At 60.8% G+C, this 22,983-nt stretch overlaps 2 protein-coding genes across 7 annotated transcripts in view; both read right to left on the bottom strand.

Moving 5' to 3' along the window:
• Nucleotides 1–1,521: 1,521 nt before the first annotated feature.
• On the bottom strand, nucleotides 1,522–9,224 carry CABP7 (calcium binding protein 7). Its single transcript, XM_055796277.1, has 5 exons — nucleotides 8,484–9,224; nucleotides 4,810–4,953; nucleotides 3,258–3,370; nucleotides 2,630–2,783; nucleotides 1,522–2,499 (listed from the first exon to the last, which is right to left on the bottom strand). Exons 1-5 carry the CDS (start codon nucleotides 8,590–8,592, stop codon nucleotides 2,372–2,374), a joined length of 648 nt encoding a protein of 215 aa, XP_055652252.1. The 5' UTR covers nucleotides 8,593–9,224; the 3' UTR covers nucleotides 1,522–2,371.
• Nucleotides 9,225–18,397: 9,173 nt separating this feature from the next.
• NF2 (NF2, moesin-ezrin-radixin like (MERLIN) tumor suppressor) overlaps nucleotides 18,398–22,983 on the bottom strand; it is a 49,517-nt gene continuing 44,931 nt past the window's right edge. For all 6 annotated transcript variants that reach the window (XR_008745688.1, XR_008745687.1, XM_055795263.1 and 3 more), the window contains one exon: nucleotides 18,398–19,855. Coding sequence is in view for 1 of the 6 variants with exons in the window: in XM_055795261.1 (XP_055651236.1) it covers nucleotides 19,805–19,855 (51 nt within the window). In the remaining 5 variants the exon portion in view is untranslated. The remainder of the gene's footprint in view (nucleotides 19,856–22,983) is intronic.

Raw genomic sequence — 22,983 nt, 5'->3', positions numbered from 1 at the left:
TTACTCCTTTTGTCTAATTTTTCTTTCCTGTTACTGTATTTTCTAGCAAATTAAATTGTCCTCTTTTTCTTTTTTGCCCCCCCCCCTATGTTTATTCACAATGTCTATAACAGACCTGGTTAAAAATATATAAATACACACACATCTCTGAGGCCACGTGGCTTCCTTTGGAAATGCCAGTTTATAAAAAATCAAAACTTTCTGCCGGGAGATGGATGAAATTTCATTACGGGCGCGGAGCCTCCCCCACTTTGCGAGGCAGCCGAAATGATTTCATTGCCATGGAGCACTTCCCATTTTCATTTCTCATTTGGACGTTCAGTTCAATTTGTTTGATAAATTATACAAGATAAAAAAAAAAATACAACCCCAACCCCAAACCCCAAATCAATAAAATGCAGCCAGTTCCTCTTGGCATCCCAAAAATGCGCTGTCCCCCCTGCTCAGTGCTGGGAGAGGCTTGTCTGGAGGGTGGGAATTCCCATGCAGACACAAGGAAATGTATTTTCCCCTTGTGGGGGTCCAACAGGGCTCCAGGGAAGTGAAGGCTCCAGCCCCAGCCCTGATGCCCCGGGGATGGTCTCCTCCAGCCCTGTTCCCACGGGGGGGACGACACCCTTTCAGCACTGCCCGTGACGAGGGCAGCATCTTTGCCCGATACGCTGATGGCACCGAGCTCTTCCCCTGGTTTATTTATTATTTTAATTTGTTTGCCATTAAAAATGCATCGCTCGGGGGCTTGGGGAGGGCCATCCATTAGGCAGGCAGGGCCCCCCCCGAGCACACGCAGGCATGAAGGCCACCGTGGTGTGTATGAGCATGGCCGTTTTCCCATTAGCAGGATGGCATCGCTCAGTGTGGGGGGGAATTACACCCGGGGCCAGACCCCACCGTGGTGTAAATCAAGAGTAACCAGAGTGCTCCCCTCCTTGCAAGCCTTGAGGCAGGATTCCTGGGGATGGTGACCCCCACAGAGCATCTCTGAGCCCCCCATGTTGTAGGCCACAACCTGACTCCCCCCGGCTTTGCCGTTAAGCTAGGTGAAGCGTGGTCTCTCCATCAAGGCACTTGGTAAGGCAAGTGGTCTTAAAACATTCATCAAACACCAACATAAAATATTAGGGCACGGAGAGGAGGAGAGGGGAGTAAAGCTGCTCGGCACCTGCACCAATCCACCGGAGAGGGCAGGATCCACAGCAGGCCCCACGGCTGGACCGGGGTGGGGGACGCGGCGGTGTGACCCCTGCCCAGTGCTGGCCGGAGCTGCCAAGAAGGAGCCAGGTCCGTGCTGGCCCCAGATTTGGGGATGCTCCAGCTCCCCCGGGATGCTGGCAAGCCATGACCCCTCCATAGACCCTCCTTTGCCAGAACCACACTCTGGCAGCGGCTCAGCAGCACCCATGAGTGGTCCCATGGCTCTACACCCACCTGGCACCCACTCCCTTACCCCTGCCCCCCCACACCCCCGCTGCATGCCCCCCACATGGCCAGGAGCCCCAGCAGCCTAGAGCACTTCAGAAATCCCAGTTTTATTTCAGATTGGAAACAACCAACCAGGAAGAAAGAAAAGAAAAAAAAAAAAAACCAAAAACCCAACCCAAACCCCAAACCAACTCCAAAGAATGAGAAACAGCCCCAAATCTGAACCAGTCCAGTGCCCAGGTGGGTGCTACATACAGGCTGGGGGGGCTTGGGGGTGTGCAGGGTGGGTGGCCCTGGCCGGCGCGGGCTCCCCAACCTTGGGATCGCTCCAGCTCCTCCGAAGGGGCTCGGATCAAAGTGCATCAAGCAGGAGGTCAGCATCATCCCCCCGTCTGGCAGGTGGGGAAACCGAGGCACGGCACGGGGCCGGGGTGGGGGGCGAGGCAGGGGGGGAGTGAAATCCAGCCCTTGGCAGCCAAGTCCATGCAAACGCTCCCATCTCTAGAAATCATCTCAGGCGCGTGTATTGCTTAGGGGATGATTTGGTTTTTATCATAAATATAGAGCTATAGACGCTAGTATCGGTGTATCCAACGGGATCCTACGCTCGGGGGACTATCCACCCCAGCGCGAGGAGGGGGCGGCACACGGGGCTCCATGCACGTTACATGCATTTACGGGTTTGTTTTTTTTCTGGCGAGGGCTTTTTTTTCATTCGTGTTTGTGTGTCTTTATCAAAGTTTCCATGTTCTGCAAACAGCCATGCGCTCACATTGTCCCAGGACAGCGGGGACCCGGCGCGGGTCGTCCCCCTCGGGTTTGCCCCCCTCCCAGGGGGGTTTCCGTGTCTGATTCAAATATGTGTGTATATATATATATATCTCTATACTCCTCGCTACAGGTGTGGCTCCCCGTCGGTGGCCGGCGGCAGGTGCTGGGGGCAGCCCCGCTACTTCATGCCACTGCGCAGCACCTGGTTGGCGGCAATGAGCATCACGCTGATGATGAAGGCAATGGCGAAGGCGCAGATGAGGCTCTTGCGCACGCAGGTCTGCCGGATCTGCTGGCTGGAGCAGGCTGCGGGGAGAGCCAGGGGGTTACCCCAATGCTCCCCTTCCCCCCCGCCCCAACCCCGAGTACCCGGTGCCATCCCAGTGATGGCGGGGCTGGGGGAGGTATTTGGCATCCCTGTGCAGCCGGCACTCACTCTCCACGTCGACGGGGCACTCCTCGGCTGTGCCCATGTGGCTCTCCTCCTCCGTCATGATGATGTTCTCGATGTCCTTCATGGAGAGGTGCTCGCAGAAGGTGTCGTACAGCAGCCGCTTCAGCTCGTCCACTGTCAGCTTCTGCATGTCGCACTGCAGGGAGCGGGCAGGGGGCTCGGGCAGGGGCTGACCCCATGGTCAAGGGGGTACAGTGCTGCTGGGGGGGTCCCCCCGGCACTCTTGGGTGCTGTATTTTGGATGGACCCTCCCCCATTTTGGGCAGGGAAAGGTCTGGTGTCCTGCTGGTTCCCTGGCAGAGCGGGGCTGGCTGCTCCTGCGGGGGGCACCCAGTGGGTGCTTGTGCCAGCCACCACCCTGTGCCATGGCAGGGAGGGATGGTGTACCCCAACCCTGACCCTGACACTTACACTAACCCTAACCCTAAATCTGACCCTCACCCTCACCCTGACCCTGACCCCAACCCCAACCCTAACCCTTAAACCTATTCTGACCCTGACCCCAACCCTAACCCCAGTCCCAACCTTGACCCTGACCCCTTGCTGCCAGTGGTCTGGGTGTGGGGGCCAGGGGTGCTGCCCCCCAGGGGGGAGGGGGTCCCCCCCCTACCTTCCAGAAGACGGTGTCAAAGTCCGTGCCGTGGAATTTCTCCGGGATGCCCGAGGTGGACAGCTTGGGCCCCAATAACGTCACGAACTCCTCAAAGTCCACCTGTCCATCGCCTGTGGGACACAGAGGTGGCTGTCACCCCCTGCCCAGCCACGGGAGCACGAGTGACACTCCCACCCCCCACCCAGAAGAGTCCCCGTGGGGCAGCTTGGAGCGAGACACCCTGCCTGGACCCAGTGATGCTCAGCTGTACCCCGCTCCTGGGCAGCCCGGGGAGGTCCTGCTCCAAGCCTTAGTGTTTTTTTCTGGGGGGAACCTCCTCCTGGGCTTGGCATTGCCTGTGGGGACCCTGCTCCTGGGCACAGCACCTGGGGGGCTCAGGCAGTGCCCAGAGCCCCCATCCCTAATATCCACCTGCAATGGCCCAGAGCAGCAGCCAGTATTACAGGAGCCTGGGGTCTTGTACTTCACCAGCCAGGGAATCCCACACTGAGTGGGGACCCCCAATACCAGCTGGGACCCTGTGGGTGGTCAGGGGCCACCAAAACCAGTTGGGGACCTCAACACCATCTGGGAACCTCCAGCAAAGTTAGGGGCCTCCCAACACTGGCCAGGATGCCCAACACTGGCTGGGGTCCCCCAGTGCTGGCTGGAGACCCTGAAAACCAGTCGGGGACCCCAACACTGGCTGGGTACCTCCAACATAATTTGGGGTTCCCAACACCGCTAGGATGGCCAACACTGGCTGAGGTCCCCAGTGCCAGCTGGGACCTCCAATGCCATCTGGGGACATCCAACACCACCCAGGACCCCAAACACCAGCTGGAACCGCAACTCCAGCTGGGACCCCAACGCCACTTGGGGACCCCCGTGGTGGCCATGACCCCGGGGGCTTGCTGGGACAGGGGACAGGGTGCCGCCAGGCTGGCCGTGTCCTGCGGCTGCGGAAGATGCTGGTGTCGGGGCTGTCAGGCCAGCACTAACAATGAGTAATGAAGGGAGCAGCAGCTTGGCAGTGCTGCCGGAAAGGCTTTTAAATGGGGGGAAAAAAAAGGAAACCAATAAATTAACGAGCTCTTTAAGGTCCCGATCAGTGCAGGAGCGACAGGGACAGGCTAACAGTGGCCGTCAGTGCTGCAGGCTCATGGGCAGACCGGCCTGCCAGCATGGCCTGGGGTGCAGGATCCAACCCAGCGTGTAGGATCCAACCAGGGTGTAGGATCCATCCCCAGCATCCTGGTCCCAGCAGGTTTGGCAAGCCAGAAGAGGTGCTGTTCCCGCCTGCAAGCGCTCCAGGATCATTAAATCCTCCTAAATGAAGCTGCAGTGGTGATGATGATGATGATGATGGATGTGTGGGAGGCTCTGGGCATGAGGCAGAGCCTGGATCAGGCCCTCCTGGCGTGTTGCATCCCACATCGGGTCTGGCAGCCACCAGCCAGTGGGGTGGAAATGGGGCAAATCGGGTGTTTCATCAAAGGGGAGGGCAGGAGATCTCCGTCACTATCCCCATCCCTGTCCCCGTCCCCGTCCCAGGGCACCGGGGTCCTACCGTCCATGTCGAGGCGCTGGATGATGACTTCCAGCTCCACCTCATTGGGCATGTAGCCCAGGGAGCGCATGGCCGTGCCCAGCTCCTGCTTGGAGATGAAGCCATTGCCATCCCGGTCAAACACCTTGAAGGCTTCGCGGATCTCTGCGGGGGGAGCAGGGATGAGTCCGGCCACCCTGGCCCTGGCACCCCCCAGCCCCTGTCCCCAAGGTGGATCACCCATCCCTCCAGCCATAGTGGGGTCCCCCTTACAGAGGGGAAACTGAGGCATGGCACGAGGGGTGCCACCCCTGCAGGGATCAGAGCCTCCCCCAAGCAACACTGTGTCTGTGTGTGTGCACCAGGAGGGGTGTGCAAGGCAGTGCACACACACACACACACCCTTGCTGCCTTCTGCAGCCAAACCCCCATCATCCTGCCCAAAACACCTTCCCTGGGAACTCCTGAGCTCAGGGTATCCGCCAGGTGGGGGCTGCGGCTGGGGAGACACCCCCCCCCCAACGCTGCAGCATTGAGCTGGGAGCATCCCGTGCCCTGCGCCCCGGGTGCTGGCACAGGGAGGGTGCTGGGTACCAGGTGCGCTAGCACCCGTGTCTCCCCTGGGGACTTAACACCCATCCTGGGGCGATGGGGTGGGTGCCGCAGTTGTGCTGCGCTTCAGCCAAAAAATACTTCCTGGGGTTGCTTCGGTGTTCAGCCCTCTCCCATGCAGAGGAAGATGGAACAGAGAGGGGCAGAAACGGGGAAAATTTGGGGTTTCTGGCTCAAAATGAGCCCCGGAAGTGGGGAAGATCCCTGTGGGCTGGCAGGGAGAGGCTGTGCTGAGCTTAGAGGGCAGCGGGGAAACTGAGGCACGGTGCTTGCCACCCCGTGTGGCTATCGCCCACCCAAAAGCCTCGCGGTGCCCGTCGGCTCCATCCCACCTCCCGCTGTGCTCGGAGCTTTCCTCCTTTTGGGGGGCGCTTCTGCCTTTTGGACGCCCCCCGACAAGTGGAGCTGCAACCAGGCTGATGGGGAAGAAGGGACCAGGTGGACTTGTGTCTGGAACGCCAGGAAGCCGGGCCGGGATGCTGGTGCCCTCTTCCTTTGCCAGGCAGCAGCATCAGCGTGCAGGTCTTTGCCAGCTGCTGGAGGGCTCCGTGGTGGAGGAGCCAGGCAGGAGAAACAAGGGCTGAGAACTGAGCTTTTGGGGGCAAAACCCCACCCAGGGTTGTACTATTGATGCCCAGCGCTTGGGGACCTCCCTGCCAGATCGTGGCCCACGAGTGACGTCTTCCAAGGTGTTTTGGGGGAGTTTTGGGGGTTCTGGCCTGCCAGCACAATGGCTGAGCTTCTCCACGGCTGGCATCTGTGCCTGGGCAGCGCGGCGCTCCTGGCTGCCCTCAAGCTCACGGGGAGCCCCTCTCCGGTCCAGGCACCTCCAAAATTCACCCTTCAAGGCTGCTCACCCCAGACTGCCCAAAGGTGATTCCCTGTCACCCAGCTCAGGGTGCTGGTGGAAAGGCAAGGACATGTTCAATGGTCAAATCAGGGTCCCAGCAGGGTGCCCCCTCCCAAAGCTGGGGCACCCCAACCTACCCAGCGGAGCCAGCAGCACCCTGCCCTGGTTTGCACCCTGCATCTTCTCAGCCCCAGTGCAGAGCCACGAGGGGCAGCTGGGGGCCGGGAGGGGGGCAGGAACATCCCCCTAAACCAGGAGGTGGGAGCAGGTGGCAGCATGCCCCCCCCCCAGCGGCGCAGGTGTCTGGCGCCTCGTGGGGTCACCTTGGGGCTCCTGCCGCTGCCATCGATCCCTGCGGCCACGTGGCATGGCAGGCGGGCAGCCGCAGGTGGGGTGCTGGGGGGAGCCCTGGGCTGGCAGCACCCCGGGGCCCATCAGCACCCATCGGTGCTGTGCAAGGCTGGGTGTGCTACCACAGTGCCCTGGCACACGTGCACGCACACACAGTGGGTGTGTGCACACACACTGCAGCGAGGCTGTGCACTGACGTGTGTGCACAGGCATGGGCTGCAGGGAGGCTGTGCACACCCACACCTTGCAGCAATGCTGTACTTGTGTGTGCGTGCATGCACCACCACCTTGCAGCGGCACACTTGTGCATGCACACACACCCACAGACACCTTGCAGCAATGCTGTACTTGTGCGTGCACACACATGGACGCACACACAACCACATTGCAGCGCTGCTGTATTTGTGCGTGCACACACAAACACCTTGCAGCGATGTACTTGTGCACGCACACACACAGAGCCACCTTGCAGTGGCGCTGTACTTGTGCATGCACACACAGACACCTTGCAGTGGTGCTGTACTCGTGCACGCGCGCACACAGACACCTTGCAGTGGTGCTGTACTTGTGCATGCACACAGAGACACCTTGCAGTGATGCTGTACTTGTGCACACACATGCAGACACACACAGACCCACAGCGCAGTGCTGTACTTGTGCATGCACACCCCCCTCTTGCAGTGATGCTGTACTTGTGCACACACACACACACTCTCTGCAGCAGGGCTGTGCATATGAACCCATCCTGCTCTGGCGCCGTACGTGTGTGCACACACCCTGCAGCGAGGCTGTACATGTGCACGCACACGCTGCAGTGATGCTGCCCGTGTGTACACACACCCCCACACACACCCTGCAGTCAGGCCGTGTGTGTACATAAAGCTGTGTGAGCACATGTGCAGTGGGATCGTGCAAAGGTGTGGGTGCACACACTTGTGCACAGACACAGCCCCTGCAGTGAGGCTGTGAACGGGCACGTAAGCGCACACGCACCCAACCTGCAGAGCTGTGTGTGCACACACCCTCGGTGTGAGCCCGTGTCCGTGCCCACTGGGGGCTTCCAGCCAGGTTTTGGGGCCAGAGCCCCCCCAACCCTGGGGTTTCCTACCTCAGTTTCCCCACGGCAAGTCCCCAGGGGCTCCAGGCCTGATGCCCAGCCCCCTCCATCCTCCCCCAAAGGCACAGCAGGGCCGTGCATGGGGCCACTCCGTGCCTCAGTTTCCCCTGTGGTGCCTCTTTTAGGGGCAGCGGAGGCGCCGGGGGGGCTGCAGCCCCTTCCTCCCGCCCCCAGCAGAGCGGGGCTCCCCGGGGACACCCCGAGCCGAGCCGGGCCGGCCTGGGGGTACTGGCAGAGCCCGTCCCACTGCCCTGGCAAACTTTTGGGGTGGAAAAGGCCATTCTGACTGTGTGAGCTGAGCCCGGCCCCGCTCATCGCACGAGTGGGCAAAGCCCGCCCGGCCGCTGCTCCCGGCCGGAGCCTGGTGGCACCGGGACTGCGCGGGGGTGCCATGACCCGGGGTGAGGGGGGTGGCACGGGTGACAACCGCCCCCGGGGCCCCCGCGCCGCCAGCCACTGTCATATTATGACAGCGGGGAGGGTGGCCCCGGCACGGCGGGGGGTCCGGCCCGCGACGCCACCGCCGGTCCCTGCTGTGTCATATTGTCATAACGGTGACACCGGGGCCAGGACCCCCACCAGCCCCCCGGCTCTCTCCCATGCTTTCCTTCCCCCCCCCCAGCCCCCCCCCCCCCCCCATCCATCCATCCATCCATCCATCCATCCATCCATCCATCCGCATCCCGCTCGCCTTCAGCCCTCCCCGGGCACCGGGGGCCGCGCACCCCCCCGGCCGCGCTGCCCCCCCGCCTCCGGCCCGCTCACCCTCCAGCTCGTCCTCCGGGATCTCCACCGGGTGCTGCTCGGCGAGGATGTTGGGGACGGTGTAGATCCCCCGGTACATCAAAGCCGCCGTCACCGGGTGGAAAGGCATCTTCGGGGCTTCCCAAAAGCCAAAGTTGAAACCCAAATCTCCCCCGGGGGGGGGTCCCCAGCCGGCACCGGGGTAACGCTACAAACAAGTTACCGGTACCCGCCGCCCCCCGCCCGGCACCCACCGGCCAGGGGGGGCCAGGGCGGGCGGTTCTCCCCGTCCTCCGGGGCCGGCGGCGGGACGGGGCTGGCGGCGGAGCCCCTCACCGGGGCGTCAGGGCGCGGGGGGGCTCCGCGCCGGCGGAGGCTGGGGGCGGCCCGCTTCCCCCGCGCACATGCCCGCCCGAAGTGGCAACGGGAGGCGAAAGCATCCAGGCACCGGCTAAATCCCGGCGGCGGCGGCGGGGGGGACGGGGCTGGCCATGCCGCTCCGGGCCCCCCCCCTCCGCCAGCCCCGGGCCGCTCACAGCCCCCGGGGGGCCGCTGCCGCCGGGCCACGCTCCCCGGCGGGGCCCGGCATGGCGGGGCCGCGGCCGAGGGCGGCCTCTTCCTCCTCCTCCTCTTTCCCCCTCGCCAAGTGTCCCGGGCAGGGCCGGGCCGGGCTCCGCCGCTGGCTCAGCCCCCGGCGCCGCGCACCCGCCGCCCCCCCGCCGCCGCCGGCAGCCGGAGCATCCTTGGCCGCGGCCCCGGGGAAGCGGCGGCGGAATCCGGGGCGAAGCGGCGGGAACGGGCGGGTTTTGAACGGTCCCGCCTGGCAAATGGGGCTGGGGGCGGGGGGCGGCGGGTGCCTCCCCCCGGGCGGGGGAGCTGCGGCAGGGAGGGTGACACAGCCCCCCCCGCCCCCCCCCCCTCCCCCCGCTTCCGTCAGCGTCCCGGGCCCGATCCTGCCCCGGCAGGGCTGGGGGGGGCAGGTGTTGCCGGAGGGGCTGGTGAATGCAGCCCCGGTGGGTCCCCGTGGCCCTCCCATGGCCCAGCAGCTGGCACCCCAGGGTCCCCACACGCAGCACCCCATGACCAGGCAGTCATTACCCCGAGGCCCCACACATGGCACCCCAGGTTGTCACCACCCCAAAGTCCCTGCGCAGCACCCTGGGCTGGCACAGCCACCCCCCCAGGGTCCCCACACCCAGCACCCTGCTCCTGGGGTAGGCACCGTCCCAGGGTCCCCGCACGCAGCATCCCCGGCTGCTGCACCCTGAGCTCCCTCCACATGGCACCCCATGCCTGGGCAGCTGTCACCCCAGCGTCCCCCTACTTGGCACCACAGGCTGCCATAACCCTGAGGTCCCCACACACAGCACCCCATGCCCAGGCCATTGTCACCCTGAGGTCCCCACACACAGCACGCACCCCAGGCCATCATCACCCCAAAGCCCCTGCATGCAGCACCCTGGGCCGGGGCAGCCCCGTCACCCCGAGGTCCCCAGGGTGCTGCAGGGTGGCAGGGACACTACTGCCAAACCTCCTGCTCCCACACCGGGGCAAAAATGAGCCATGGAAGAGGAGCGGAGAGGGGCCAGGAGTGAAACCCTCTGTCCCTGTCCCCATTTCCAGTTGCTCCTTGCTTCCCCCCAAGCCTTGATGACATTTTTTGCCTTATTTCTCACTTTGTCATTGATTAATGGCAGCTGGGCTCACATGCCAGGGCAGCTCCCCACTGTGCCATGTCCCCGCAGCATCCATGTCCCCGTGGCCTCTGCCACAGTCCCCGGACAAGGATGCTGCCCAGCACCTGGGACCTCTCTCCCAAATCCCACTGTTCACCTTGCCTGGCTTGTCTCCTGGCAGACCCCAGCCTGTTGGGAGATGGGGGTCACAGTGTCCCCCGTGCCTGAGTGGCATCTCTGTGGCTGGGCACGGTGGCTTGGGCAGGTCACCAAAGCCCTGCTCCTGCCGGAGGCTGCCTTTGGAGGTGCTGTGGCAGGAGGGCAGGGGTCAGGGGCAAGAGGGAAAACGTTCCCAGAGCCATTACAGGGTGGGAAAGGGGAAGGGGGAGGGCCGGCACCTCTCAGGTGCTCATCGAACACCAAGGATGCTCGATGGGGAAACTGAGGCACAGCGGGACAGGCTCGAGATGTGCTTCTTGTGCTGGGACTGTCACAAGAACGCCTATATAACAGGGTTCCTGCTGTTAAATTATTGCTGTTAAATTCCTGCTGTTCCTTCATTAAAACCCCCTCAGCATCCCGAGCCACCCCGGCCACGTGCTCAGCCTCAGCACTTGCCTTACTCAGCTCAACACCGCCGGGAATCTGGGGGCAGGCAGCAGCTCCAACCTGCCCCTGCCCTACATCTCCCACCTCCCACGGGAGCATCAGCCAGGATCCCACACCGAGGCTCCCCAAAACCCACCACCCTTCCGTGGCCGCCTCTCGGCAGTGCTGCCTGTGCAGCCTCCGGATGATTTTAACCAGCTGGGGTCCCCTTTAAGCTATTTTTTAGCTGGGAGAATTTTCCTTCTCCGGCAGCGGAAAACCACCACGGCCACACTCCTGAGCTGGGGAATTTCAGTGCTGATCGAATCCCTGATGCTGCAGCGTGTTGGCTCCCAGGGCAGGATCCTTCCTCCCAGGATGTCACAGCTCGGGGGTGGCTTTTTCCAGCTTTGATAAAACTTCATCCCGCACCAGGGCTGGGGATGGTGCTGTGGCACATGGACCTGCTCCCCAGGGGAGTCCCCAGTGTCTAATACTGTGGTTGAGCTCGCAGCACAGCACTGAGGGGGAGGATGCTGATAATAAGAAGTTACTTTTTGGGGAGAAAGAAACCCCAAAAGACAAAGCAGCCTAATTGAAAATCTCCTCCTTTTCTCTTAGAGGATCAATTTGCTCCTCAATGTTAACGAAGTTGCCCTCCCAATTAATTCTCGCTTTGCCCACCGGAGGTCTCAGGGTGGAAACTCATTAATTTCTCACCACCCAAACCCTGGCAGGAATAATACTGCAAATTTCTGGGCTTTCCCCCCCAAAATCCCCGCAGGAATTCTCTGTGCTCCGCAGCAACAGGGACCTGTCGGAGCATCCTTCCCTGCAGATGGAGGAGGCAGCCGGTCCATCCTGGCGCCTGCTGCTCCATCCCTGGGGATAGAGGGCGTGAGCATGTGGTGGTACACAGGGGGAAAATGAGAATTAAACAACAGCTTAACTGCACTTGAAGTCGTGATTGGTTTTTTGTTCATTAGGGATCACCGGTGGAGAGCTCTCAGTGCTCAGCTGGAGATCCCCATCCTGCTCAGCTGCACCACTCTCTTCCTCAGGGGATGAAGGCTGGCACCTTCCCCCAGCACAACCTGTGCCATCACCCACCGCTCTGCCCCACAGCCCCTTTGTTTCAATTTCCTCACTTATTTTGGGGTGAGAAGCTCTGAACTGGTTTCCTTAGACCTCAGACCTGAGATGATGGGGTGGAGGCAGCGGCACCCCCAGACCCCAGAGATTTCAGTTTAAAATCCCAGCCACAGCCAAGTGATTTATGTGTTTCCCACACTGCTGGGACATTGCAAATGTTCCTTTCCATAATTTCTCCACTACTTGATTAGTGATTCCTCTTCACAGTTCTCCCTTTATTTTATTAGGGACTCAGGCCAGCCTTGCCAGCAGGTCAATGCCACCTTTCCCAACCAAGCCTTCACCCCTCCTGCAATGGCAGCACCTTCCCGACACTCCTGGGTGGTACCCTAATTAGCTGATCCCACTAATGAGGTGGGAGAAGCATGATTCAGGCCTGGCATTTTCCATCTTACTTGTTGCTTTACAAGGATCTTGCTCTCAAGAGCACTTGCTCCCAGGTTCACATCCCAACATCAACGTCTTTATTTCTCTCAGGAAGATTGGGGGGGGGGGGGGGAATTAAAAGGAATAAAGTCATGCTGGCACGGAGATGGTGCTGATTTATCTTTAATTTAATCTTCTCCTCCTCATTTATTACTGTGCCTGCTCACGCAGCCTCCCCTGGCAGGGCTGAGCTGCCCTGCTCACTCCCTACTGTCCCTCTGCCCAGTGGAGGCTCCGTGCTGGAGCCTCTCCCTGCCCTGAGTGTATCCTGCCTGCTCCATCCATCCAGGTGTTTGCAAGTCTGGTCTCGACCCACATCCCTGACTAAAATTCCCCATGGTCCTTGTGGAGGAGAGATGGGAAGGGGATGGGAAGGGGATGGATGAGGATGAAGATTGGGATGGGGATGGGAGGAGATGGGGATGAGGATGGGTATTGGGATGAGGATGAGGAATGGGATGTGAATGGGATGGAGATGAGGATGGGATAGGGATGGGGACAAGGATCCCTCAGAGGGATGGGAAGGCTCATGGGAACATGGAAAGCTGGCAGATGTGGGGATGGGATGGTGCAAAACTGGGCTGGGTGCCCTCCAATCCCCCAGGGCAACCCCGCAGATAACCCACCCCAGGGCAACATGAGGATGCTGGGGTGGGGACAGCACCACATCGTCCTCCGAGATACAACATCACTCAGACTGAGCACAGGGAGGGGACATGAGCAGGCCAGGGTGGCTGTTGTGTCATTTTAAAGTCACTCGCTGGCACCGAGCCCTCAGAGGCACTGGAGGCATCAATCTCCTAGGGCCGTTGCTGTCAGCTGGGTATTTAGTGAAATGTTTCTTAAATGAACGCTTGATGGAAGAAGAGGGATGGCTGCAACGTACCGAGCTGCAAGGTTATCCCTGCCTCCGCACTGGCTGCCAGCTCCCAGCACCTGCTGTTACCCCTGGGGAGGGGGGCTGGGATAACCCCCCAGGGGGGCTTCGGGAGCTGCTGCCCAGCGCAGTTGTGGCTGTTCCCGTGCTGGGATGCATTTCAGAGCAAATCACACCCATGATGGGGGAAACACCAGGCAAAGCTCCAGGCAGCTGGTGCAGTTGGGGAGGGAAGGGAGAATGGGAAAGGCTTTGAGAGCTCCATTTAATTTGGGTTCTCAAGGGGGAAAATAGCCGCTCCGTGGGAGGAGGCAAGATTTCTTAGGAGAAATTTTTCTTTATGAAAACTGGGAAAAACTGAAATGAGCCTGTTCTTAGCATCCCTCCAAGTGGATGCAGCCCAGGATGCCGAGGGCAGTGGCAAGTCCACTTGCTCCCACCAGGAGACAGAGCAGGGAAACCACTCCCAGAGATCTCAGCCAAGGATCTTCTTACACTCATTAACAGCATAAAAAAAGACCCACGGGAAGCACAGCCTGCCCAGGAAGGAGTGCGGTAACACAGGGTGGGATCCACTTTTCAACAGGGGTGCACAAGAGGGGAGCAAAAGTGGTGGCTCTGCCAGAGCCGTGCTTGGCCCCACAGGCACCACGCAAGGGTGAAGCCATCCCTGGCCCCACCTGGCTGAAGTTCAGCCCATGCCCTCAGTGAAAGCAGCAGGAAGAGGAATAAATTCAACCAAACCCACATGGCAGCACCTGTGCCTCTGTGGTGCGGGCGGGCACTGGTACCAGGTGGGTCACTGGGCACTTTTTTTTCGCCACAGCCAACACTGAAGTCAGAATCCAGAACAAAACCACTGGCTGAGCATTAAGATTGTTTGGAAATGGCTTCCATGCCTCCCTTGCAGCATCCCTACATCTTTTCCTCTCTGTACACATCACCCCAACAATCCTCCCTGCAATGAGTTTTGCCTCCTGGACATGGCTGTGCCGGGCCAGGCTCTGCACCCATCCTGCTGTTGGTGGCCTGGTGACGCTGCCAGGAGACACTGGCAATCATCTGTGTCATGCCAGCACAGCAATGTCAGGCAGCAACATCAGCTCCATCTTTCCAGGATGCTGTGACTTGTTGCACTGGGATGTCCCAGTGCCATGATGCCAGGATGTGGTGGTACCCGGTGCCAGGATGTCCTGCACCAAACCACAGCATCCTGCATGCCCTGTGCAGTCCTGTACCGCCCCCCCCCAAGGTCAGACACCCTATCGCATGATCCTGCACCCCATCACATGGTCTTGCACCCTACTACGTGGTCCTGTACCCCGTCTCACAGTCCTGCACCCCACCATGTGGTCCTGCACCCCACCACGTGGTCCTGTACCCCACCATCGTCCCACCACATGGTCCCACACCCCACCGCGTGATCCTGTGCTCCCTCACACCTCGCCCAACATCCCCCCGCTCGGTCTGAGCAGCCTCTGGCAATTCATCCTCCGCTTGCACAGAAACCGTGGTGGCTGGAGCAGCTCCACGTGCTTTTTATTTTATAGCATCCATATATCATCCCCTCCCCGGTGATCTGCTTCAGTGGCTGAGTGTGCATCTCTGGTACCAGCCAGAGGTTTTGGCTTCGGAGCTGTGGCTTCCCCGCCGGCAATTCTCCCTCTTCACCCGTTAAGCCCTAATTAAGCCGACAAGACACACATTCGGCTTTTAATTACAGTTTTGCAGTGGCTGCCCCAGGGGAGGTGCTGGGGCAGGGGTGATGCACCGAGCTCGTCGGGTCCCTGCTGGGCCTGGGCTCAGGTGCCATCCCCTGGCGAGGCTGCCTCTCCCCTCCCTTCTCCCTCGTAATTTCATTTTCCTCCCCCTTTTTCTCCCTGGAAGACAAAGGCTAGGAAGAGGAAAAGGTAGAGGGACGCAGATGTGCCAGCCATCAGCCTGGCAGTGATGGATGAGGATGGATGAGGATGGCGGGGATGGCGTGGGGCTGGCAGCCACCAGCCAAGGAAGGACAAAGGTCCCCACGTCCCTGAGGAGACGCTGTGCCCAAGAAGCAGGACCCCGGCCAGCTTTGACCCCAGGGAGCAGCACTTTACATTGTCATCCTGCAACCTGGACCCAAACCATGTGGGAGCTGAGCACCCATGGGTGCCCCGAGCTCCCCAGGATGACTGAGAGCAGGGGTGGGGTGTCCCATGGTCTGCTCCCCTAGTTCCCACCCTGTGCTGGGTCCTGTTGCTGGTGGGTAGAGGGTGACCCCACAGAGCCACCTGCAGCCCTGGGGTGCCTTGGTCCCCCCAGCTCCAGCCTGCACTCGCAGTGGTCTGTGGCCAGGTGCCCACTGTGCAGTGCCATGCCGTGCCGTGCCACGCTGTGCCATGCCATGCCAGCCTGCAGCCATTAAGTGGTGAGTCAGAGCTGGCCCAGCGCTGACTAATGCCTGCGTGCCGGCTCTGAGCGCCCGGCCTGTGTGCCAGGGCACCTGCTGCACCCCAACATCACTGGGGTGCACGAGTGCACTCCTCTGCTTCACTCCCTGTGCAAATACCACCTCCTTGGGCATGCACGCCCTGCGTGCAGATGCCCTTCCCTTGGGCATACACCCTCTTGATGCAAAAGCAGCCCTCGTGCAAACACCCTTCCCTTGCACAAGCACACTTCCCCCATGGAAATGCCCTTCCGTTGTGCACACGCTCCCTTAATGCAAAACCATCCTGTGTGCAAATGCAATTCCCTTATGTAGATGCACATCCCATGTGTAAATGCCCTTCCCATGCGCACACACACTTAATGCAAAAGCCTCCCTCGTGCAAATGCTCTTCCCTTGTGCACACATACCCATAGTGCAAAAGTATCCCCCGTCTAAATGCAATTTCCTTATGCAAACACACTGGCCCCGTGGAAACGGCCTTCCCTTGTGCACACCCCTCCCTTAATGCAAAAGCATCCTGTGTGCAAATGCAACTCCCTTGTGCAAACGCCCTTCCTTCGTGCACACACGCTCCCTGTACGAGCTCACGCATGCAGAGGCACCCCAGGCCCCTGCAGCCGGCCCCAGCCCTGCCCAGGGGTTTGCCAGCATCCCCCTTTCTCCCCCATTGCCTGCCCCCCCGCCCCAAGGCACCCAGTGCCACGGCAGCACCCCGGGGGACAGGGAGGCAGCAGCCCGTGTAGGAGCCAGGCAGCCACACCAGTGCCATCCCTGCCTCAGTTTCCCCATCCATCCCCCCTGCCCCCCCAAAGGCCTTTTCCTGATGGGTTTTGCCAGCCAAAGCCCTGCATGTTTTGGGTGGGCACCAAACCAGCCCCCCAAGCTCCCCCAGGCTGCTGGTCCCTGCCTGGACACCCACAGGCATCCTCATCCCCTCCACCCCGGTGGCAGTGGTGACCCCCCATCCATGGGCCCTGTCCTGCCTGCAGCCCCAGCTCCTCAGCGTCAGCCTTTTTTTGAGAATCTTTAATTGTCTGTAAGTGAAATGATGTGAGTGGAGGAGCCTTTGGGGACAGGGACACTCACGTGAGCAACAGATCAGCCTTCTCCGAGCATGGACGCGAGCCCATCCCCAGGCCAGCACCAAAGCCACCCCCACTGTGCAGGCGCACAGAGAACTGCTGCTAAAACGCCTGTTGCTGCCTCGGGTAGCAAAATTCCCAGATTTACATCCCAAGGAATCTGTGGCAGGAGGAAGGCATCGGGAGAGGTACATGGGAAACTGTTTGATGGGATTTTTTTCCTTGGGCAAAGTCATCTCAAGCCGACCCACACCCGCTCTGCTGCTGCCTCGGCTCTGATGAATTTAATTTTGCTCAAAAGGGAAAAAAAATCAGAATGAAATTTCCTTTGAAAGCGGAGGAATGTCCCAGGCTGCGCTGCAGGAGGGCAGACAGGGAGCTGGCTCAGGGCTGCACGCCTGTGATGCTGCCAGTGTGTGAGGCTGCAAGTGTGTGGTGCTGCAAGTGTGAGGCTGTGAGCGTGTAAGCCTGTGAGTGTGCAAGGCTGCAAGTGTGCAATACTGTAGGCACACGAGGCTGCAGGTGTGCAATGCTGTGGGTGCACGGTGCTGTGAGTGTGCACAGGTGCGAGTGTGCAATGTGAGTGAGCGGGGCTGCAGGCTTGCAGTGCTGTGAGTGTGCAAGCTGCCAGTGTGCAATGCTGCAGGTGCGTGGTGCTGCGAGTGCGCAGTGCTGCAAGAGCACGGTGTGGTGAGCGTGCAAGGCTCCTGCTGTGCTCAGCCCCTGTGAGCGGGTCGGGGGCCAGAGGAGACCCCCATGCTGGACCTGCACCAGCTGCACCCAGAGCATCCCCCTGCACTGCTGCCCCCGGCCCTGCAGCCTGGCAGGGCAAAGCCTTTCCAGCTTCGCTTTGGGGCCAAATCCCTCAGGGAGGGCTCTGCCCGTGCCCCACCAGCAGTGCCAGCAGTGCAGGCAGTGCAAGCAGCACACCAGCTGCACTACTGACACTGGCAGCTGCGGGCAGCTCTCCAGCCCTACACGGGAGATCAGGTCACCCACCCTCCTCTTCCCTTGCCCTCCCAGCCCCGAAATCCCCCCATTTCCCCCCACAGCATCCCTTTGCCAAACTCCCCATCCCGGCTCCATCAGCCCTGCTTAAAACAACAGTAAAGGGGGAGAATACACCCCAGCCCACCTGCCGGGTTCACCTCCCGGGGTTTTGCTGCCAGTGAACAGATAAACAAGCACATCCATCGCCTGCATCAAGTCGCAGTGGGGCCAGGGGGGCCGGGAGCAGCCCCCCAAGGTCGGGTCTTGCAGTGGTTTGGTGAAATCCCACCGGCAGCCCCGACTCAGGGCTGGCAGCTCAGCTGGGTCCCTGCATCACCAAAGGGGTTTTATCCATAATTAATTAAAAAAATTGAGGTCAATGCAGCGCGTTGTTTATTTATTGCAGGCAGGCTGAGATCAGGCAGCGTCGGGCAGAGCCCCAGGGATGGCAAAACCAGGGCTCAGCTCCCCAGGGCGTCCCAAAGCCTGGGAGGGAGAAGGGCACCCTGCTGGAAGCAGGGATGGGGGACCCCCGGAGCGATGGGTACGAGGAAGCCATCCCAGCACATGGAAGCTGCCAGAGGGATCCCAGGACCCCAGCCATCCTTCCCGTTAACCACCCCCCGCCCCCGCCCCCTCCGCCATTAACTGCAGCAGCAAAGGGCTTCGCGAGGTTTTACCCAAAGAAGAAACACCAACCAAGTCCCAGCTCCCCCTCTTAGTGCTTTGAATTTTTATTAAAACAAAGGAGAAAACCGCTATTTCTTCTGAGTACAACAGTCCAGGGGAATGGGAAAGCGGCTGTGCCAGGCCACAGCCATCCGGATTGCAGCCACGCGCCGGGAGCTGATCTGAGGCAGTGCGGTTTTAAATAAAAAGGGTTCAGGACACGATCTACTACACACCAAGTCCCAGGCTGACCCTCTGGCCAATGCCGGTGTGGCTGCAGGCCAGGCAAGGTTGTGGGAAGGAGGAACTGGGGGTCCCAAAGGGATCAGAGGATGCCCCGGCGCAGCACCAGCTCCATGAAAGGATAAATCGCAGCTGGAAGGGAGGTTTCTCCTCAAGCAGAGGGCAGGATTTGGGACGGAGACGAAGGAAAGGTCAGGGCATCCCCATTGCCCCCCGTGGCTGCCGCTGGGGGGGTCAGAGCTGTGAGCAAAGGCACCTGCTGGAGGGCAGGCAGGAGCGGGCAGCCCCGGCACTCACCTGCCAGGACACTGCAGCCCCTGGCTCAGCCCGGGTAGCGGCATCCCCCAGGGAGGCTCAGAGGAGCTGGGGGGGCCCACGCTGTGTTAGGGGCACCAGACCTGGGCAGCCAGCCCCAACCACCCCCCCCAGAGACGCCCTGGCCACCCGCTGCCCAGGTTTGTCACAGTTTTCAGGATAAAAAAGGTTTCATTTGGTTGGCACTAGCTGTTCAGCTCCGTATCCCTTGCAGAGAGGAGGAGGAGGAGGAGCCCTTCCTCGCCACCCCCCTGCCCCTGCCTCATCTCCCCAGGGAAGCAGCAGCCCTAAGCCCCACAGAGCGAGGTCCCTGCAGCCGCTGCAATCCTGCTCCCTGCCCGCCTGCGCTGGGCGCTGGGAGAGCCGGCGCGACGGCCCCTGATTTACAGCACTCCACTAGGACATGCTCTGTGTTCCTAATGGAGCTCCAGGCACCGCCGGCACGGGGCTCCAGGGCTGGCACGCTGCTGCCAGCCGGAGCAGGCAGCCCAGAGGGATGGCATCCCTGCCAAGGGAGACCCTTTGGCACACTCCGCTGGCCGCTGGGCTGGGGGGCACGGCTGCAGCCCCGACGCCATGGAGAGCCTGGAGGGCTAAGCCAAAAAACTACGCTAGAAAAATAAGAAAAAGGCTGGGGTGGAGGGGAAAAAGGGGAAAAAGAGGGGCAGGGAGGAGGCTGAATGGACACTAAGCTAGAGAACATCACACAGTCTGTGGGCATCAAGGCCCCGAGTCCGTTGGTGTGCAGAGGCTGGCAGCCCACGGTGGGGACCAGGGGGCGATGCCCAGCTCCCCAGCCCTGGTTGGGGACACTGGTCCAGGGGGAGAGGCTCCGGCTGGTGGGGGGGCCGGCCGGCAGGCAGCAGCGGTGTGGAGCGGCTGGTCGCTTCCTAGAGCTCCTCGAAGAAGGCCACGCGGGACTTGGTGCTCTGTAGGGTGAGCTGCAAGAGAGCAGAAGGGGCGGCTGAAGGGGCATGGGGCTGACCCCCTCCTTCCCCAAGGCCCCCAGCCCCAGCTTCACCCTCCCCGGGAGGGCACCAGGCTGAGCAGGAGGGAGCTATTGCCCTTCTCCCCTCCTAGCCCAGCCTCTGCCCCTCCGAAAACACCAGGGCAGCAGAAGCAGGGACGGCGGGTAGCCCTGCAGCTGAGCCCTGGCCGCAAGAAGCACAGCCCGAAGGCAAAGCGCAGGGCAAGGGGAGGCAGGCTGGGCTGGGGGAGCGTGACTGCTCTGCTGCCGACACCACCTTCCCCTCAAGCAAAGGCTGCTGAGGGGCCACAGATGCAACCAACAGAATGAGCCTGGCTGCAGCTTTCTGGCTGTGGGATAACAGGAACCTGGACCAAAGGTGCCAGTCCTGGCCGTAGGACTGTGCCCCTGGGGGCCAGCACGCTCCTTCCTTTCCTTGCCCTGGCGGTGAGGGAACACACAAGGCTCTTGCAAAGATGGAGGAGAAACAATCTCCATCAGCTGAGGGCAGAAGGAGAACCGGGCTTGTCCCTAAAGCCACAACTTCCCAAAGCCTCTGGGCCAGCCTGGTACACGTAACCTGTCACCAGTTAGGGACAATCCTCTGCTCACGTCCAACCCCAACCCACCGCCCTGGATGGGATGAGTGTGCATGCCCAGCATGGTCCCAGCAGCCACAATGCGGCTCAGCACCACCAGCCCAGCACCTGCGTGGGGCTGACGCCACCCCCCTGCCCTGGGACCTCACCCCAGACCTGCTCCCCCCCACCCCGCCGGACGAAGCCGGAGAGCCCTCGCTTGCAGGACTGTGTCCCTGGAGCCGAGGCTCTATAGGACATAGAAACCCAGCCCAGAAAAGCTTTCCATGGCGGTAGCAAGCCTATCTGAAAAATAATACTTCACGGAGGGACCGTGAGCCCATTTTCTAATGGGCCAAACCAGAGATGAAAGAAACGCCCTCCGCGGCGAGGAGGAAATCGCAGGATTTACAGATAACCACCCAAAGGAGCGTGGTGGGAGAAGTGCCACATTCCACCCAGCTGCTGAATCACCGCAAGACTTTGCCAAACCAGGCAGCTGATGGCGAGGGCTTCGTTTCAGCTGGATTAAGCAGCGGTGCCTCCCGCCGGGGACGCCGGTTTTGCTGAAACAGGAATCCTCGGATCCCGTTACAGTGAGTTAAGCCCTGCGACGGAGCTGCCAAGCGCTTTCCCCTCCCTGCTTCCCCCCACGGCCTTTCCTCAGTAATTCCTTCACAGCTCTAATGCCATTCTGAAAAAAGCTGTATTGCAGAGGAAATTTCTGCAGGGGCTTAATACCCTTTGCTGGCAGCAGCTCCCAGGCCAGGGCTGGCTCTCCTCCTCCTTAGCATCCCTCTGCTCCTCCAGCATCACCTCCAGAGCTGGATGGAGGGCGGATGAGACGGGACGGGGGCTCTGTGTGCTCTGGGCAGCTCTTTGCCCCTTTCAAGGCTGGAGGGGGGGGAAGAGCGGGCAGCCCCAGCCTGCTGCCAGCCCCACCGATGGCCCCAGCGCAGGCTTCGTTTCAGCTCCTCCAGCAGAAATCCCGCCTGCGATCCCAAGCGGGCACCTGGCTGGGTCACAGGCCGGAGGATTTGGTGCATAACACCTGGGCAGCCAGCACGGCGCGCAGCGTGGTTCTCCCCTTTGAGCAGGGTTGCTGCCTCCAGCAGCAATGAGCTGGCATGACGGGACTGCGGTCCCATGGCACGGAAGGGCGGGGTCAGTGGGGGTGTCACAGGGCTGGAGAGGGGTGGCTGAGGCTGAACAGCCCCACAGGTTTGTGTGAGTGCCAGGGCTCACATCGGAGCCCGTCTGCCCACCACAGCCCCAAATGGGGCAGCTTCACTTTCCTGTTTCACCTGATGAGACCTCTGAGAGGCCAGACACCCCCAGGGAGGAACATCTACCTGCCAGCTACCTCCTTCCTAACACCCCGCCACCAAAGTCATCTCTTCTGCAAGCTGGATGGTGAATCAAAGCATCCCACCACCTCCCCAGCCCGCAGCAGCTCACACCGCTCTCCATTAAAGCACAGCGAGGGGAGATGCCTCCCAGGTCACCCCCAGCAAACTCTGTGCTCCGACAAGGAGGCAGCTACAACCGCTGATGAGGCAGAGAGGGAAGATGTTTCCCCCAGGCTTGTAAGGCAGATTTGACTATTTTGAGTCTGCTCTCCGCCTTTAGCTACACACAGCTCTCCATTAATCCCCCACGCATTTTTGCGGGCCTGGGGAACCTCAAAGCACGGCTCAGACAGCAGCCTCTGTGCCCAAAGCTGTGCCTTCCTGAGCAAATGCTGCTGCAGTGCCAGGGGAAGCACGCGGAGGCACAGCTCCGAGGGCATCCGGCACAGGCACAAGGAGAAAGAAGAGATGCAGCCCTGCTCTTTCACCAGGGGCTCTCATCTCTGCCTTTCAAAGGCTCCCCGAGATGCTTGATGTCGGGGGTTTTTACCTATCCTGAGGGAAACCGAGGCATGGGAAGAGCAGCCCAGCTGTGGGCATACAGGGAGCACCAGCAAAGATGGGTCTTGATGAGATGGGGGTCCACAGAGAGGTGGGAGCACTGACTTCCCAAGAGGGCCATGCCCTGTGGCTCAGTGGCACACAGCTGTGGCCAGATTTTCCCATCTGAAAGGCAAAGACCACAGGGATTTCAGTTGTGGCAAGGAGAGCATCCACACTGCCAGCTCCACTCTGGCCACGCAGAGGCACCCCCACACCGCTCACCACCCCTTTGCTGCGCTCTGGCTGTTTCTGAGAAAGCCAGAGGGCTCGTGCAGTGCTGGCACCGGGGCAGGACGATTTCTTCCCATTTAGGCTCCCCGAAGAGGAGCCTCTGGCTGTCTTTCTCCCCAGGAACCTGAAGGGCATTAAGAAAGCATCACAGGAGCAGGATGCAGGCACAGCTGGCATATTTCTCATTAGCAGGAGCTGGGTTATTGCTAAGACCTGGGTGGTGGTTTGAGCAGAGGAAGGGGCCAGCAACTTCAGGCTGCTCTGCCTCCACAACCCCTGCAGCGAGGGCACCTCTGGCAGCCACCAGCACTGGGAATCACTGGGAATCACAGCTGCCCAGC

The sequence above is a fragment of the Falco peregrinus genome, chromosome 2 (assembly GCF_023634155.1).
Source record: "Falco peregrinus isolate bFalPer1 chromosome 2, bFalPer1.pri, whole genome shotgun sequence".
NCBI lineage: Eukaryota > Metazoa > Chordata > Aves > Falconiformes > Falconidae > Falco > Falco peregrinus.
Note: the sequence above shows the minus strand (reverse complement) of the source record. Positions and strands in the feature narration are given on the sequence as shown.

Bases quoted from the DNA above. Each gene is read 5' to 3' on its own strand.
- CABP7 (XM_055796277.1), bottom strand. From the start codon at position 8,592: ATGCCTTTCCACCCGGTGACGGCGGCTTTGATGTACCGGGGGATCTAC. The intron at 4,954-8,483 runs GTGAGCGGGCCG...CTCCCCCCGCAG, and splicing joins CCCGGAGGACGAGCTGGAGG to AGATCCGCGAAGCCTTCAAG. The intron at 2,784-3,257 runs GTAGGGGGGGGA...CGCTCCCTGCAG, and splicing joins TTGACACCGTCTTCTGGAAG to TGCGACATGCAGAAGCTGAC.